This window comes from Psittacula echo (assembly GCF_963264785.1).
Source record: "Psittacula echo genome assembly, chromosome: 11".
Classification (NCBI taxonomy): Eukaryota; Metazoa; Chordata; class Aves; order Psittaciformes; family Psittacidae; genus Psittacula; species Psittacula echo.
Window position 1 is genome coordinate 7,935,539 of NC_137746.1, and position 17,903 is coordinate 7,953,441.

At 41.4% G+C, this 17,903-nt stretch overlaps 1 protein-coding gene across 1 annotated transcript in view; it reads left to right on the forward strand.

Moving 5' to 3' along the window:
- SGCD (sarcoglycan delta) overlaps positions 1–15,122 on the forward strand; it is a gene marked incomplete at both ends in the record, with an annotated part of 123,102 nt that extends 107,980 nt beyond the window's left edge. Inside the window, 2 exons of the mRNA XM_080627510.1 lie at positions 13,139–13,262; positions 14,949–15,122. Coding sequence (XP_080483636.1) covers positions 13,139–13,262; positions 14,949–15,122 — 298 coding nt within the window. The remainder of the gene's footprint in view (positions 1–13,138; positions 13,263–14,948) is intronic.
- Positions 15,123–17,903: the final 2,781 nt, after the last annotated feature.

A 17,903-nucleotide genomic window follows, 5' to 3' on the forward strand; every position in this document is an offset into this window, starting at 1 on the left:
ATGTTCCCAAGGTAATTTTATAGAGTTCTTTTAAAGGCAGTATTTGGGAAGTCCAAAGGGTTACTTTTGTGTCCCTGGGGGCATTCCCACCACATGAGACCTTCTGGTGAAGTTCCTTGTGGAGGTGATGGCTCAGAGCCGTGCTCTGCATTGGGGGTGACAGTTTGCTATGAGAAAGTTACCTTGGGTACTGGTAGAAATGAGCAGCGAGGACTTGCCTGTATCACTTTGTGGTGTTGGGAAGAATCACCTCTCCTGGGCTATGCTGAGCCATCCCCACCACTGCTATGCTGCAATAAACCCAGGGAGCACTGAGTGTGCTCATGCATGGTCACAAAGGTAGTTCATCACAAAGCTGGAAATTGAATTGCAGTGCTTCATACACAAAGACAGTCCTCCTACCTGCCTGCCTCTCTTTAAATGCAAAATAAAATAGAGTAAAATAAAATTAAATTAAATTCCCAGCTAAAAACCTGTTCTAGGAAGTGGTTTGTGCCACTGAATGGTGCAGAAGCTTTTTTAAATCCATTTCACCTCCATTTGACCTCTTCCTTTAGCAGCTGTAGTTGTCTCTTTGTTATCTACTTAAAAGTCATATGAGGAAGGTTATTACATTCAAAAAGCAGACTTGCCCAAGGAAAGACAGAAGGAACCTCATAGAAGGCAAGAAACATTGAACATTTTCTCATTTTGCTGTGGCTGACCCAAGGAGCTGGAGAACAAACAGGGTCAACAACCTACAGCACGGGTGCCAGCGATAGCACAGTGGCACATATCAAATAGCATAAGCAGAGCCAAGAGGCAGGATCACAGCTTCTTGAGACAAGTACCCGTGAGCAGCAGTGCTTCATAGCTCCCAGTTCCCACCAATTCCAGGTAGAGCAGGGATGTTGCTGCCCTATGGAGAGATAGGTTCATGCTAATATGGTCATCTCCCAGCATAGGGTGAATTGCCACCACGAGGCTCAGTTTCTCTTTTAGTTAAGAAAACGGTCCTCTAGCATTTCACTCTTGAAAGATTGCCAAATCTTAGCTTAAAATTCATGTTTTACTCGAGTGATTATATGCAAAAGATAAACAGAAAACAGTTTCATTTTTAGCTGAAGATAAATTGATGCAAAGAATTCATAAAACATCCTGTTCCCCCAATTAAAGTAGTCCCTTTGGACATAGCTCCATACTTTCTTCTTCAGCAAGTTTGAGGGGTTTTGGTTTCCTTATCTCTTTCTGTCTCTGCTCATTCCTCCCTCCACTCACCCACACAATCCCTTTATTTTATTCTCTGCACCATTTCCCAATCTATTTCCCTTTGCATGTTTGAAAACAAGAAATTAGTTGGAAATCTCAAATAGCTTCAAGACTTTCAGTTCTAGACTATCAAAGAGCTTTGAGATTAACTTCTTCAAGTACTCCCCATCCCTCCAGTTTGCCCTGCCAAGCTCCATGGTGCTGAAACGGCAACTGGTCACACAGAGGAGCACTGGGCCCCTCTCTCAGTCTCTGTCTTGCCTGTTCCTTGGCTTTGTCTTGGCGTTCCTCTAGAGAAATGTTTTCTTTTGTCACTTGCTTGTATTCTCTACTGCACATTGTAAGTTCTGAATTGTCAAAATAGGTTATGGAGCAGTTCTATGAAGGAGGGATGTAGAGGAATCTTACCTCAGGGGATACTTTTTAATAAGTTGTCTGTGTTGTTAAAAGGCAGGTTTCAGTTCAGCTAGGTCTGATACAGGAATGAGTACGTGACTTCCAGGCTTCTTTATGCCAGAAATCAGACTAAGCACTGGTTATCATCCTATTCAGTGGTAGTGTCCTGACCTAGATAGCATCTTTTGTCATCCCTCTTTGCTATCCCAGCTTTAGCAAGTAGTAGTAAGTGTGGGAAGACTTAGATCAAATTTAGTGATTGCCAGTGGTTTTGACCCTGTGAAAGATATTTCTTCACACCGAAGCCAAGTCCTGCATCTCTATGCATGGTCATAGCTGCTTGTATAAAGAAGCATGTGTGTGCTTGTGATTAAGCAAGGCTGCTTCATGCCTGCCAGGCAGCAGGGCAGGGAATTGCAGCTGGAAATAGGAATCGTGCCTCTAATCAGGGAGCAAGGCTGTGAACGAGTGGTCTGGAGGGTGAAACACCTCTCTAACTCTGAGCAAGAGCCCATTTGGAAGGACATTTGGAAGGAGGATGGTGCAGTATTGTTGCATAGTAACAGGCTGGATTTGAGAAGTCTAGATGATTCCTGTGGCCTTATGCATGCGGACATACAGCTGTATTACTGGTGTAAATGGTGACTGTGGAAAAGGCCACAACTTTGGTGTATGCATCCCTTTAGATTGACAATTTATGCATATTTACCATTTTGTGAAGTATACTGGGGCCAGCAAATAGAACATCTGCGTAAAAATGAAAAGTAACTGAAAACCTGTTATATGCTCTATATAGCTCTGATCAGAGGGGAGGAAATGACTACAAATTTGTGGTTGACAAGCTTCAGAAAAGGTTCAACAGAGTGTGAAAATTGACATTTAGTAAATAGCAATTCAGCTTTCATGTTTTGTGAAGCTGCTTGAAATAAACTGCAGGTTTTAAACAAAATGTTTGGTCAGATGTTATATTGGATGTTGCTTGTCTCATTACTGCAGTTAATTAAAAGGGGGGACAAAAAGTCAAAGCCAGAGTCAATAAGTTTGTTAATAAAGATTTAATTTGGTGGAATCATTATAAATTGACTGTACAATGAATGGATACGCTGTAGGAGTATGAGTGTCTGAAGGTGTATAAATGGGTTTTCAGAAATAGCCATCAGGTTGTAGCCAAATTGTCATGCTAAATAAGCTCTTCAAATCCACTTAGGCAAGTGTGTGCATGTTTCCAAAAGATATCATCAGCAAGTATATGATGCATACAGACAAACCTTTTTATACAGAAGGATTTTTATTCTACCATTTCAAATCCTTTTTAGTTTTGTTATCTTCTATATTTCTCATTGTAAGTGATTTACTATTAAATCCAATCTTTTTATAAGAAATAGAGTAAATCATTGGAGAAGTAAATCATCACTACAGAAAGCACTGTAGGCTGAACCTGTGTGCTACCTGACCCTTTTCCTTTATGCCTGACCAAACAGCAGGCAAAAGTACCATGACAGGTAGACTTCAAAAAGAATTCTAAAATGGAAATCTAGATCAACATCTCTTCATAGAGCAGTTCTGATGTAAAGACTGCATGCAAAGTACTGATGATAATGACTGCCATATTTGCATAGCAGTGCACCCCTGCCAGTAATCCTCTCATTTGAGTATGTTGGGTTATCGCAAGGAAGTGATTTCTGTCAGTGATGACATGCTGATCTGCTCAGCAGGATTATTTAACACCCTAAAACACAGAATAAGACAAAAAATATGCATAGTGCTGCCTTTTTCCAAAGTAAAGCAAAAGAATAAGCCATAAAAGTAGCGGTGAGTTGGCTCAAATTGCCCCAGCGCTCAACCACTGACTGCACATGAAAGTCACCCCAAAGAAGAGTGCTGTATATATAATAATATATATTTTGAGATTAATCTAGCAAGCTTTAGTTGACTCAAGTGCCATCTTCCCATCAGGTTTTATAACTTTAGGCCAACTCAGATGGCTTTTGTTGTCCTGCCACCATCCAGAAGCCAGTATAAACTTCAGCAAAAAGCCCACTTCAGCCTCAGCCATTACCTCCAGACTACAGCATAGCTTCCCCTCTCCCTGCTCCAATGGCCCAGGGTTGCTCTGTGGTGGCCCCACAGACCTGCTTTGTGATGTATTCACCTCTTCCACATTCCTGATAGCAGCGCATCATTAGACATTAGGTACAAGTGGTGTCAGTGGCCCTGATGAAGTACTGTGACCACTTGGTTCTATTTCCATTTTCCTCCCTGGCTCGGTGAGAATGCATTGAGATAATACCCAATCTTAGCAGCCTCTTCTGTAATTCTGGTTGAAAAGATTTCTTCCAATTTATGCCTTTTAATTAGAAGCTTTCAACCTGTAATTAGAAACTTACACCAGCTCAGCCTCGTTTCTGAAAAATGCATTTGTGGTTTAGGCAATTATGGTAACATAAAAAGTAATTATTTTTCTCCATGTGTGAAATGAGCGTGCTCATTAATGCACCCACCAGGAGGAGGATTTTATTTTGTTTCGATTTGTTTTATTTTACTGCAGGAGTGTAGGTGACAAGGTGTATCAGACAAGCAGAAAAAAAGTGGTTTAGGTAGTAGATTGGGCATATCTAACTACCATGCCTGTTACTTTGCCATGCTGGAAAGGCAGAGAAGCTATGGTCAGCAGGAGAAGAGGTATGGTCACGGTGCAGCTCCAAGCCGTCTGGTTAGCACACAATAGCCACAAAGGAATTTCCAGACCATTACTTGACCAGTTTTGACCCAGACTACATAACTTGTGACAAGAGACAGTTAGCGGTTAGGTTTTTGTAATAAAAATAATTACAGGCTCTTAAGTTCCATCTAGCACCATCAGTAGCAGCTCTGTGGCTTAGTTAGAGCTCAGCCTTCTCTCTGATAATGTGATTTACTGCCCCACTTCTGACGATGCCAGGAACATCTGTCGTTTGATTTTCCTCCAGCCAGAGCTGACTCTTTGCTCCTGTATTTCATAATGTCTCATATGGCTGGTTACTGGCAGAGTTCGTGTTAACATACAGGGCTATCCAGTACGGGCTGGATCTTCTCAGTCTCACCTACAATTGCTGTGTTCTTATTAATCACGCCCGTGCTCTCAGCTGATAACTCCTGTACCTAGCGGTGCTCAGGGACACTGTGCCTCCTCAGGATCTTATTCGAGTCTCAGCGAGTGGAGGTTTCCCACCACATGGCTCACTAATGACTCTGGGTGTTCCAGCTTATCAGTTAAGGCTGAAAGATTGAACACCACAGGACAGAAGTAATCCTGCAGGCAGCTCTCTGCTTGGGTTTGGCAGGCACAGCAGGGATTCAGAGCAAGACCGATTTGCTTACAACCCACTGGGTGAGGAGAGTGAAGTTGCAGTCATCTCTACAGTTAAAATAGGAATAATTCATTGTGCATCCGTGAATCCATTCCCTGGCCACTTAAACACATTATCTTCTTAAACCACTTCTGTATTTACCACACATCATTTTCAACTATCTCCTAATTTCTATGATAATTTCCTTTCTTGACTTATAAGCAACAGAATTTTTTAATTATGCAGATGGGTTTAATTTTCTCAGTAATATCTTCACTTTGTTACACATTAATCTCCACTCTTTTTATTTGACAGTCTCTACCCTTCACCACTTCTCCAGTTCAGAATGAAACTAGATCTCAGCAGTATTGAACAGTACATTTTTCTCCCTAGATAAATTCGGTATCTTCTGCTTGAACTCTAGATTTGTCCTCTAAATACTATATTTGGCTTCTTGTAAACCATTCCAGAAATTTCCTGAAAAGTCAGAAAAACCAAACCACAACCCTAAAACATATAGGACAACATTGCATAATTGCATCCCCTTCAGCAGTTCTCATGATGTAGCATGGTAGGCAATCACAAGTAATTTACACTTGTGCTTTGGCTCATGCATGTTTTTCTAGTTTTACTACTTTGTAGTGCTCTGAATAAGCCTCAGCTAATGCAAAGTGTACTGGAAGACTGCAACAGGGGATTTGCAGTGTATTTGGAGGAGCTGCGTGCTCCAACTTTTCCATGCTGAGGAATATAGTACTTTTTAAGAAGAAAATGAAAGCTTCTTCTCACCTCCTTAGTACTGCAAGCTGGTACCGTACCTACAGACTCCTCCTGTTCCGCATTTGTCTAGTCCCACACAACTCTTCTTTGAATATGAGCTGATTCCTAATGCTGGCTTTGACCTGCTTTGTAGTGGTTTCAAACCACTCCTGTTACTCAATTAGCCCTCCTGGAGTTGCAGTCTCTGAAGAGATATTAAGCTATTTCTATTATATGGTCAGGAGAGTTTTGTTTTAGGAAAAGTTCACTAAACACAGTACCTGTAGCTCAAGTTAGGCAAAAAATATATTCTTTGGGCACTGAGCTGAAGTTAGCAAAACCAGCAGCAGATTTATTACACTTCTCGTGCTTAAGCACTCCTTTTTGTATTGCGGCTGTAAGAGCTCTATTGAAAAAAAATGAGGGGAAAGGAAAAAAAGAGAGAAGAGGAAAGTTCTAAAACAAGATTTAGGGCATTAGCTTGAGAATGAATTAGCAGAGCTGAAGCAGGGGGAAATGATCAGGGCTTGACTGATGCAGCACACCAGGAGGACAGGATGGAGCAAGCAGACAGGTACCCACAAACACATGCACACACTTAACTGTTCAGTCGTCCATCAGGGACTGCAGCACTTGCAGAGTCCAAGCTGGACTATTCTGCTGCATGTTCACCAGGTTTCCTCTCCAAGGAAATATTAAAGCTTATGAACAGTGTTAAATACAAGGGTAATTTACATTATTTTCTCAATTTCTTTTTCTCTTGACTCAGCTTTGTGCTCAGATGCTCTTTAGCATCTGTGTTGCCCAATACAGTAAAGCAAACTTGTCGCACCCCTTGCCATTTGAACCAGACTTATCTCTAGCTCAATTAGAAGACTGTAATTTCCAATAAAGCATCATTAGACCTCTGCTCTTGTCAGGTCTCTGACAGATTTAACTGGATTTTCCTTAGGTATTAACAATGGTTTGTGAATGATAGCTGAAAGAATTTTCATGCATTGTCCGCTAGATCATATTAGGAATTACATGAGGCTTTGGACCACCAGCCATACAAATCTGTTTCAGAGTATGGCTGCACTGGTTGTCACTTTGCAGCATAAACACTGGAAACTGTATGGTGATACATGCTGTCAGTATCAGTATTTACAGCAATAGGCAGGATTTACAATTGGATGACATGATAATAATATATCCTTGTTTACTTCTGTAATTAATGTTCCTAAAGAAAATACCCTGGAAACCTTCCATAAGCAAGATTTATTTCTGTTGATTGAGACTGTAATCATATGTCCCTATTCAAACAGTAATTGGTGTGCTTCATTAACATGTAGTTGAAAACAAGATTTATGTCAATGCTAGGCAGTAAATAACAGGGATACGTGTTTTCTAATTAGCAGTGATCTCTTCTGTAAGCTCTCAGAATACTTGCTGCTTTTGTACTGGACCATATACATTATACTTTGTCAAAATCATGGTATCTTGGAAAAAGGCATTGTGCATTATGCCGCTTTGATTTGAACCTTTTCCTCTGATATACCAAGACCAGCTGCCTTTTTTTTCTTTCCTGTTTTATATTATATTCATATTGTAGCTTATTTTGTCCGTACAAAATGGGAGTACCTTCCAGTAGGAAGGAAATCCAGTGATGAAGGGTAAAGCTCAGGGCAGAGCATTTTTCTTTTTGGGAGATGATAAGACTTTGCTTGAACTTATGATCCACTGACGTTTTCAGCAGGTGAGCCCAGATCTAACCCGTTGTTCCTTCTCCCAGACTTTTTCCATTCCAATACAGGCAAAGGTAAGACAAATCTAAAAGAAAGGGAAAAAAAGCATTCTAGAAATAGAAATGAAGTATGGGGATTATGCAACTCAGTAAAAGGTAATTAACTTTCGGTTAATAGGGAGAAAAGTATTGTGTTTTTCTCTATGAATAGATAATATCTAAGATAACACACAAATAATGGAGTCAGAAGAGCAAGTCACTGCAAGTGGGTGATCCCACTGATTTCATCGAAACAAGGGAGTTAAAACAGAAAACAAACTTCAACCTGAGATACTGGTTCATTATTGGCAAATTGATGGAGCTCTACGTTTACTTGCTAGCACAATTTACCAATTGTATGAGATGTAAGCAGGCACAGTGGTAACACTGGCTAATTTTATGCTCCATGTGAAATCTTACAGCTGGTCAGATGGATACCATAAGAAATAATTAGAGTCATTAGAAATAATGGGCTACAGCTGCAGTAATGCATGCTCTGTTCTCAGTCCAGAGGTTTCTAAACAAAATTAAATTAGCTCACGTTACCACACTGCTGCATCATATGCTTCTCACCTCCCGAGAGTAAACGTCTCCTTCCATTTCCATACTGCAAGCCAAGTTTGTGCTCCACACAGAAAAATCCTGCCTTGAGGGCAAGAATTCTGAAGCTTGAGGCCATTCCTTGTGGAACAAAAAAAGAAAAAGGATAAAATAATAAATTAAAAAGTAATAGGTCCCCAGATCACATCAACTGTTGAGGATCATCTCTCTACTGTGCTGCAGCCTTTGGTACCAGCCACAAATTGCAGGTCCTGTTTGCATCAATGCTGGACCCTGAACTATTTGGATTAAACTTTATTTTTTTAAAGAAATTGTGTCCACTTCGTTGGAAGCACATCAGCAGCCCCTAGCTGCTGGTGGTACTGCCTTCACATCTGTTATATCCTCTTTTCTCCCTGAATTCAAACAGCTATTCATAATAGTAAGGAAAACAATGCATTATCCTGGGGAAGAGGACAGGGATAAGGAGGAAACATAACCCATGCTATTGGAATGATTAATGGGACTGTTTATGATGAAGGAAATGAAAACTAAAAATCTGGATAAGTAATGATCTTTCCAAGAGGGTGACTTTCAGGGAAACCACAGTACAAACGCATGTGCTGACCTCCTTTAAATTATTGCTGAAGTTTTCAAAGTGAAGCACTGAAAACTTTGCTCCCTTATTGATTCCCAGGAGCACAAAACTTCCAGCGGTAGCAGGAGAGGGCTCACTGTGAGATACACACGTGCCATCACATCTCTTTAAAATGTGAGATGCTTCAGTGGTAGGTTTGAGTAAAAGGACTTAAGAGGCACATTTGGCACGGTCCGTTAAGCATGGTAAGCTGGAGAAAGGCTTCCCTTGCATGTATCATCTCACACATCGATATGCAGGCCCAGTGTGGGCAGTGGGAGGAACAAGACTAACAGTATTTTCGATGAAGGTAAGAGCCTAATGCTGCAGTTTTGGAAAGATCACTTACCCATCTGCCAGCCATCTATCTTTGGCTATGGTACTTACCTGGCCTCAGTTATTATAGTATGTAACTGCTTCACAACCACTAATGTATTTACCTTTTCATCCTCCCTATGGAGTTGGGAAGTGCTATTACCTCTGTTGCAGAGCTAAGAACTGAGATTAAGGGTCAGATTTGTTATGGCATTTAGGTGCTTAATGGGATTTTCAAAATCCACGCTGTAATAAGTGGAACCTGGGTACTTTGATAGTTATGAAAACCCTATTACTTGTGTCTTACACCCTGGGATCTGTAGGAGAGGTTCCCATGTTGTGGGTAGTCACCAAGATAGGAGACTGTTTCTTCATCCACCTACTAGGACACTGTAGGTGGGATAGGAGCAGTTTTGACATCAGTTCTTTGTCCTGAATTCAGCAAGCTGTAACTCTGTGCTTAGCAGTGATTTTTTCCTCCTTGCCCAGCTCTGTGAGAGAGGTCAGAATCTGGTCCTGGCAATACTGGAGCAAAAATAAGCACACCCATGGTCAATAAAAAGGGCTTATGTGCCAATTGCTGGGATGTAAAATTCAAGAGCAGGAGCAAATAATGAAACAATCTATATTCATGCAGCCACCTTCCCAGCCTCCTGCTGTAAGTACAGGCTTACACCTAACAGGGAGATGTGAATCCTATTGAAAGCTCCAGCATATCACACTGGAAAACAAATGTTGATTTTGAACAACTTGTCTGTTCATCGCTAAATCATTTTCTTTCATTATTAGTCTCCAAATTGGTTCTGCTCTGGAAGACAGAATTAGGTTTAAAAGGAGAGTGTCTCTTAAACACTTGATTCAAATGAAAGTATTAGGTAAACATTACTCAAACCCCCAAGAGCATAAAGTCCTCAACTGCTTTCTCTGGCTTTGCATAGATTTTTTTAGCTCCTTGTTTAAAGTCAGATATCTCAGAGATTCATTTGGGATATTAGAAAATAATCAAATTAAATCCCTTGCAATCATACACCTCTGAAATGCCAAGGAAAAATATATTAAGACCTTTTCATCCTCCTTTACAGTATCATAAACCGGGACAAAAGTCCCATACAAATGGGTAGAGTTACATCAGTGTTGAACATGTAAGAGAGAGAAGAGTCACACTCCAAACCCACGGCACAAGGACAAAACCATGTGGGTTACAAGCCCAAGTTTCTCATCATTGGAAGAACCTCAGTTTGCTGTTATAGTGCTTGCACTCATTTGCGTAGTTTTAAGGTTCTAAAAAAAGGGGGCCGGGGGGTCAAAATTGTGGTTTTAACATTGAAGGGATGGAGTTTGGTTAAGTCAGTGTATCAGCAAGATTGCAGCTGTCTGAGCTAGTGATTTAGGATGGCAGAGTTGGGGTCAGCCCAGCTAACTTCAGAAAGCACATGGTACTGCAGGGAGCAGGGTGGGTTGTGGAGCAGCAGCAAAGCCCCAGCATCATGTGCTTGTCTCACAATACACTGTGGACTGTTGGGAGGTGCTTGAGAGGGTCCTTTGGGCCTCTGTGAGGTAAGAAGTTGTGCAGGGATTAGGATGTATCTAAAATCGTGGGGTTTCTTCAGTGTTTGTGAGATGATGTTATTCTGCCTGCAGGTTTTCACTGGGTGGAGGAGGGAGAAATAACTCAGTCACTTTGTTGGTAGGAAAAGAGAATAAAACCTGGGGACAGTGTTATCTAATAGATTCCCAGGTAGGTCGTTGAAAGCATGAATTTAACTTGGTTGGATGTTAGGGGGATCTGTATCCACAGGGGAGGATCTTCAAGAAGGTCCTCTTTGATCCCCCTCCACTGTGGGAAGACATTCCCCAATTTCCCAGCTCTCCACACTCTCCAGTAAAGCATTGGTGTGGAACTGGGAAGCTGCCCCTGTACAGAGCTCTGCTGCTGCAAATGAGTGCATTTGCACTGTGGTGTCTGAACACTGTTTTGAACTTACAAGATTTATTTCTCAGTGGGCAGAAGAGCTACAAGATTAACAGATGAACAAATGCATTGAGACAGCCAAGACGTCAAAGAAATTGAAGAGTCACTAACATGCTGGAGAGCTGCAATCACCTGGCTGTGGTTCTTAGGAATTGTTTTATCCTCAGATTAGCTCAGCTGTCTTGGGGTTTGGGCACATCCTCTGGTGAATTTAGCTACAGAGACTTCAGATATGGCTGGGCCCAGCTTCCTGTTTCAGCTCTGGAGGATCCTGCCTGTGAAGCAGGAGTGGATGTGTGCCTGCATCCCGGCCACTGCAGCTCAGATCCTGGGGGCTTAGTGCAGGCAGAGAGTCCTGCATTTTTCAGGGTAAGCCTGTGAGCTGCACCACTGAAGATGGGAGCATACTGTATCCCTGGGGAGAAATCCATAGGGAAAATGTGGGGCAGACAGCGTGTTCAGCCACCCTAATGAGCACATGTTCCAGAGCCCTATGGCTGTGGGCTGTGGCTGGTTTTACCATAAAGAAATTCTAACAGATACTGGAAAGGCAATTACTGCAATTGGAAGGTCAGAAGGAATCATATCCCAGGTACCACTATTTAATGGCAATCACTCTTTGCAAGCTTTTACTCCTTCAAGCAATCTGCAATTCAGTTGGGGGAGTGGTGGGAAGTGAGTAGCAGGAGTCTTAACTTCAGAAACCAGACAAGGGGTGATTCCAGAGGAGGGGTCAGAAGAAGGTTTACATAAACTGTAGCTTCCCTAAAGAGAGCAAACAAAAAGCAGCTCAGAAAGATTGTGCGGAGACTGGTAACCATGAGACCATGCTCATTCCTTTGGCTGAGTATGCCTCAGTTCTTCCCTGAAATTTAGATTTAGTTGAGTCAGCCACAAAATTGTGGATGAGTTTGGGATATTGACGGGAAGGTGCTCAAAAAGCAGCAACATGAAGACAGCAACAAGAGGGAAAGCCGTAAGTCAAAAAGTGCCACACAGGGGGAACTCTGCCTTTGCTTTTTTGAACTGTTGGCTGCAATAAATACAGCTGAATTTATTCAGCTCTCCCTCGGTCCCCCATAATGTTGTCTCAGCACCAGCAGGAGTCCATTTAAGAATACACTGACTTGCACAAATGGTTATATATGAGGAGCAGAGAAACAGCTGAAGTGCCACTGCAGTGATGCAAGCCGATCCTAAAAGCTGCCCAAGTGAGCTCGGCAGCTGTGTACTTCCCTGTGCTTTGGTTGTGTTGATGCTGCCAGCCTGAAGCAGTCAAAGCAGAGAAGCTTCTGTGCCACTCTGCCTGCCTGCTTCACGTGGGGAGATCGTAGTCTAAGTTTTGTGACAGTGCAGTAAATAAATTGTGATAAAATCAACAAAGAGGATATTCCCAAAGAGGGAGAATTGTTTTTACAGAAAGTAATAAGTGTATTATAAAGAAGAAAAGAAACAAGTATAATACAAGCCTTATGAATGGATAATCAGCAAGGAAGACTGAACCTTTCACTTCCACATCTTACAGCATTAACCCCAATTGCCTGAAATAAAAGGTTTGGCTATGTTAAACAGTGCTATAACAGAGTTATCAGATACCTGTGTGGAGTATCCATGGTTTGGAGGGATCAAAGCACTACAGAGAGGAGCTTGTCTGTGAGCAGTGTGATGTAAGCGTACGACTGGGCATCAGGCATTTGGGATGTTCAGCCTGGTTGTTTTCATTGATTTCTTTACATCCTTTAAACTCTTCCAAACCTCATATTGTAGGGAGTCAGGACAAATAATTTGTTCCTTTTTAACCGTGGTTGGAGGAACAAAAGTGCATGTACTCTCTGTGTAGGTGTCCTGCTTTGCTAATATCCCCTGTTAACACTGATTAGTTAGAAATCTGAACTTGCAGATGAGCAAACTGATCATGGGGGGAGCTTTGTTGTACCTTGCAACTTGATCCAGCATAGCAAAGTTGGTAATTTCGTATCAGAAATACAGATATTGGATTAGATTAATTGCACCAATCTGCTATTAGCAGATTGGATTTGTGATGTGTTTTACCAGATAGTGCATGAATTCTTCCCACTGTCTAAACCAGGTGTGGATCTGAACAGCAGTAGGTCAAGATGACAGCCTGAGATTGAACATGAATATTCAACCCACCAGGCTAATTCCCCTCTCTGTTACAGATTGGAGTCACCTACGCGCGCACTGGTGATGGAGGCTCCAAAAGGCATCGAGATCAATGCCGAGGCCGGCAGCTTGAAAGCCACGTGCAGGACAGAGCTCAGGCTGGAATCCAAAGATGGAGAGGTAAGCAAAGCACATCAAGCCCTGCAGCAAAGCCAGACCAAGCCACAGATCTCCTGCAGATCTCCTTCTGGGTCACCGAGCAGCTGCATTTGAAATACTGGTATGAGAGCACTGGTGCAGCAGGACTTCCTAGCTTAGTTTCTGCTAGCAGTGATTGAACAGCTCATATGTAAATGAGATGCTCTGTGGCAAAGGCTGATTCATTATTTTTAAAGTGCTTGGATAATAGCATCTGTTATTCAGGCATATTTACGCGGCTGTAAAATACTGACTGCTCCTAAATTCTTTGTTTCCTTGTCACTTTAAAACAAGATTTACTTGGCCAATGTAATTAAATCTTTTATCATACATTTTTCTATAAGAAGAGCTTAATTCACCAGTATTGATCTGAAAAGCTTTTGTAGCTGATGTTTTCATTTTGGAAAGAAAGAGATCATTAGGAGACACAGGTTGTTGCTGCACTAGGTAAGATCCCAAAAGGGAAGAGAGAATAAGTAAAACTGATAACATAGAACAAAAGTAAAATAGATGTTAAATTAAGTCTCTTCTGGTGTGTCAAAAATACATGGGCACATGATTTTCATCCCCTCTTCCTGCCACAGTGATGTAAGATACTGAAGGATGTAGCTAAGGGGAACCCACTGAGGGCCTCAGCGGGAGGAGCTTCCCATTGAACATGAACCTCCAGCAGTAGGGCTTCAACATAAGCTAAAGTTTTCCTATCTTAGTGCCAGGTGTAATAAACAGAATAGGATTTCTATTGCAGTTCTGTTATCTCTATAAACATTTGCATTTTAAGACATTCCAAACCCGGACCACTGGTGTTAACCAAAAAACTGACAAAAATTCAAAAAACCCCAACCAAGTGACCTAACATAATACAGTTGAAGTCCAAGGCGTTTCACTACTGCAAGAAGTTATCTTAATGTTTTTAACACTAAGTTGTTTTTAAAATACATATATTGACCTGTCTCTCTCAGGAGATAGACGGTTGAATGCTGAAACTGGAGACTCTGACTGTAATTGAAGATAAGAGCAGATACTTACAGTTGCCCTGTAATATTCTGGTGTGCAGGTTATCTTACTGTGCTCTTCTTAGTGATGGTAGAGCACTCCCCTGTAGCTGCCATGTGTCTAAAAGCTGCCACAGGTTTGCTTTTATGTTCTGTTTTATAAGGAAAAATTCAGTTCTGTTACAGCATTTAAGTTGTTTTTAACAAACATAGAAGTGTTACAGATATACATAAAATAGACATAAAAGTCAGCACTACGAACACACCTAAAAGTCAGCACTATGAGCCTGACAGCATAACTGGCAATGGGATCACAGTGCCAGAAGTCCCGGTAGGGTAGCGAAGTTGTTGTGTGCACATGAACCATGCAGGGACCCCATGTAGCAGTGAGATAACTCTATTTGGATTCACCCAAACATGGAGATGTCCCAGGAAGCTACGAGACGGAAAAATGCAGTGGGTAGATTAGCAGAAACAAACTGGAGGTGTTGGGCATCTCGTGGTAAAGGCCGATGACATGCTCACCCAGATTTGTATCAGTATGAATACAGTTGCCTACCCAGTGTTTGTGGTAGCCGAGTTGTCTGATGGAAGCTTCTTTGAACACAAGATCAAAAATAATAGCTCTCCACTAATTGTGTCTCTCTCTTTCTCTCCCCACCTCCGCCTTCAGATAACGTTGAATTCTGCAAAAATCAAACTACCTAACTTGCCTCAAGGATCTTCCTCTTCTGCAGGGTCCAGGCAAAAAATCTACGAGCTCTGTGTGTGTCCCAATGGGAGGTTGTTTCTGTCGCAGGCAGGCACTAGCTCGACCTGCCAGATAAATACAAGCGTCTGCCTTTGAGAGACAATCTGCAGTGGGGGCATCGCAGGCAGCACAAAAGCCAGTTCTGGTCTCACAGATTGCAGCTGCCAACTATTTTTACTAGAACACAGAAAGCCTATCAAAGACTTTTTTTGTGTGCGCGCGCGTGTGTGTGAATATATATATATAAAAATATATATATAAAATATATATATATCCTCTGTGTAAAATGATGTTTCAGTACAAGGAATCCCAGGGTGACCCTGTTACATTTGTGTAGCATTTCTCTTTCCCATACCAAATTTGCTGGTACAATCTGCTGGATTGGATTTGATGCTCCCTTGGAACCTTCTGTATTAATATAGTCTAATGATCACCCCTTGGTTTTGATCATGTTCTCAGAGCAGTGGGATTGTTGGCTGGGCAAGACCCTGGAACCGATGTAGACCCACCAACATACAAAGGGAAGAGAAGCATCTCTGATTATTTTTGCACCATTAAATAAGTGGCATGAAAAAACAAAAAGGCAAAACTAATTAGCCAGATGTGATGTACTCATCACATAGGGTGATCCAAGATACCTGAGGTTAAATTACTCTCTGATTTTCACGTGAAGCATGGCTCCCTGCTGAGAGAGATGGATTGCTCTTGGTCAGTAGAAAGCCCAAATCTTCTTGCTGGAATAATCCTGTAAAGGGCTTTGAGACTTGCCTGTGCATGGCCAAGGATGCCTTTTGCTATTCAGATGTGATGTATCAGCTCTAAGCCTGACCTAAAGTCATCTCTCTGCTAACAAAACTGGCACTGCATCTAGTTCTTGGAAGCAAGAAAACCGAAATGAAAGTTGGGTTAACTAGAAAAATCCTGAATCTCCTTAATTGTCAGGTGTGCTGGATCATTCTCCATTAGCACCTTTAATTTTGAAAAGATTAGATGTGAAGATTTAAGATTTGGGCATTGCCTATCAAAACCCATAGAAACAGAGAGAATTACCTATTCTACCCATAGAAACTAAGAAATTTGTACAGATAAGGTGTGTAATGTTAGGTGCTACGCCAGAGTTCTTGTAATCTTTCTTTTCAGGTTGTACAGTCCAAGGTCACTTAAATTTGATGGAGACTGCAAATATCAGAGATGCTGACAATGAAACAGACTTCTTTAAGGATTTATAAAGATTGTAGCAAAGCAGATTACTGGAAAGCAAGGGCTTTGGATGCTGGTTCCTCCAGAATTTGAGCCCCCAAATCTTTGTGGTTTAATCTTTCCATGGTTGCATTTTTCCTTATTTTAAAATCTAGGAGTCACTGGATAAAACAGAAAATCTGATCTGGTAACATTACTTTCACTGTTCAAGTTTTGAAAACTAATGAGAAGAGCCCAGACCACTGAATTCTGATCCATAATTGCATCCCCATGCATATAAAAGTCTCTGCAAAATAAATATATTAATTACTGCAAAAGTACCCAAGCTGCAGTAAATCTCATGAGGACAGCAAGGTTTCTAAGCCACTGAGATGCTTTTGAAAGTATTACCTCATGTGCAAATATGACAGATCAGTGCCCATCCCTAGTGACAGCTAAGCAAAGCTGGTATTCTTCAAGTGATCTTCAAGATAAAATGTAGCTGACAGAAATCTTTAGAAATAATTTAGTCCATTCTTTTTTTTACAGATTTCTACATAATTTCTTGCCATCTGGAGAGTACCAGGGTTTGATTTTTGTTTTAAATGAACAATTCTGGCTTAATCCAAAACTGACTGGACTCAAAGGAAAGATTTCTATGGAGTTTAGTTCGGATGTGTTGCTGCTAACCAAGCATCACTCTGATAAAATTTATTCCTGTAATGCTTTCTGATTAATTAACAAACTTAATCTATTTGTTAATGAATTATTCCTGTAATTATTATGTCTTGAGCCAATGTTTGAATGCAAAGGGTCACCCAGGATAACAATTGTATTGGGACACAGGACTATACCATCTCTGTTCAAAGAGGGGAATTGTGCCTATGCCTTAAGTCAATGCACTCAGCAAGGAGAAGCACATCATATTTATCTTGTTATTAAAACTAGTTTATTTGGGGGGAGGGACAGGAGGGTGTCTTGGGAACTGGTTGTGCAACTTAAAACAGATATTAATGAAATGCGTTAAGACTGCAGGGGCATATAAGAGTGATACAGAGTTGTTGGGTTTTTTTACCATGTTAAATATAGCAAAATACTGTGTATGTTACCTCTGGGACCACAAGTGAAGTCCCATTCATAGTCCTACATTTACTGTAGATGTTTTTTCCCCTGTTTCATTTAATAGTGATCACAAACCTTCTAGTGACAACAGCCCAATTCATAAACAAATCCCATGTGAGCAGTTCTGGAGACATTGCTGCAGGAAGAGTAGAACGAATTGCAGTAACTTTCCCACCCTTGAAAGTATTCCTGCTGGTGAGGAAGGCAGGCCTGGAGTGACCCAGCAGGGAGGCTGTGTCCTGACTTCCATGCTCCACTCCTGAGAGGCCAGTGGCTCAGTCCTCTCATCCCCATGCACCCTCTAGCTGCTCTGGTGAGGATTTCCATCCCAACAAACTCATTTTGAGTGGCTGGTCTTTTCAGCTGGGCTCTTGGATGAGGTTATCACGTTCTTGTATCATGAAGGCCATGGAACTGCTTAAGGACATTTATTTTGGTATGCATTTCTATGGGGGAGCTGTTAGTGAACAACCTTAAACATCTGTGTCATCACTGCAGATGCTTCTCTGAAGTGAACAAAGGGTACCTTAATTATGTCTACGCAAAGGAGTTCTGGTTGCTACAATATGTTTTGCA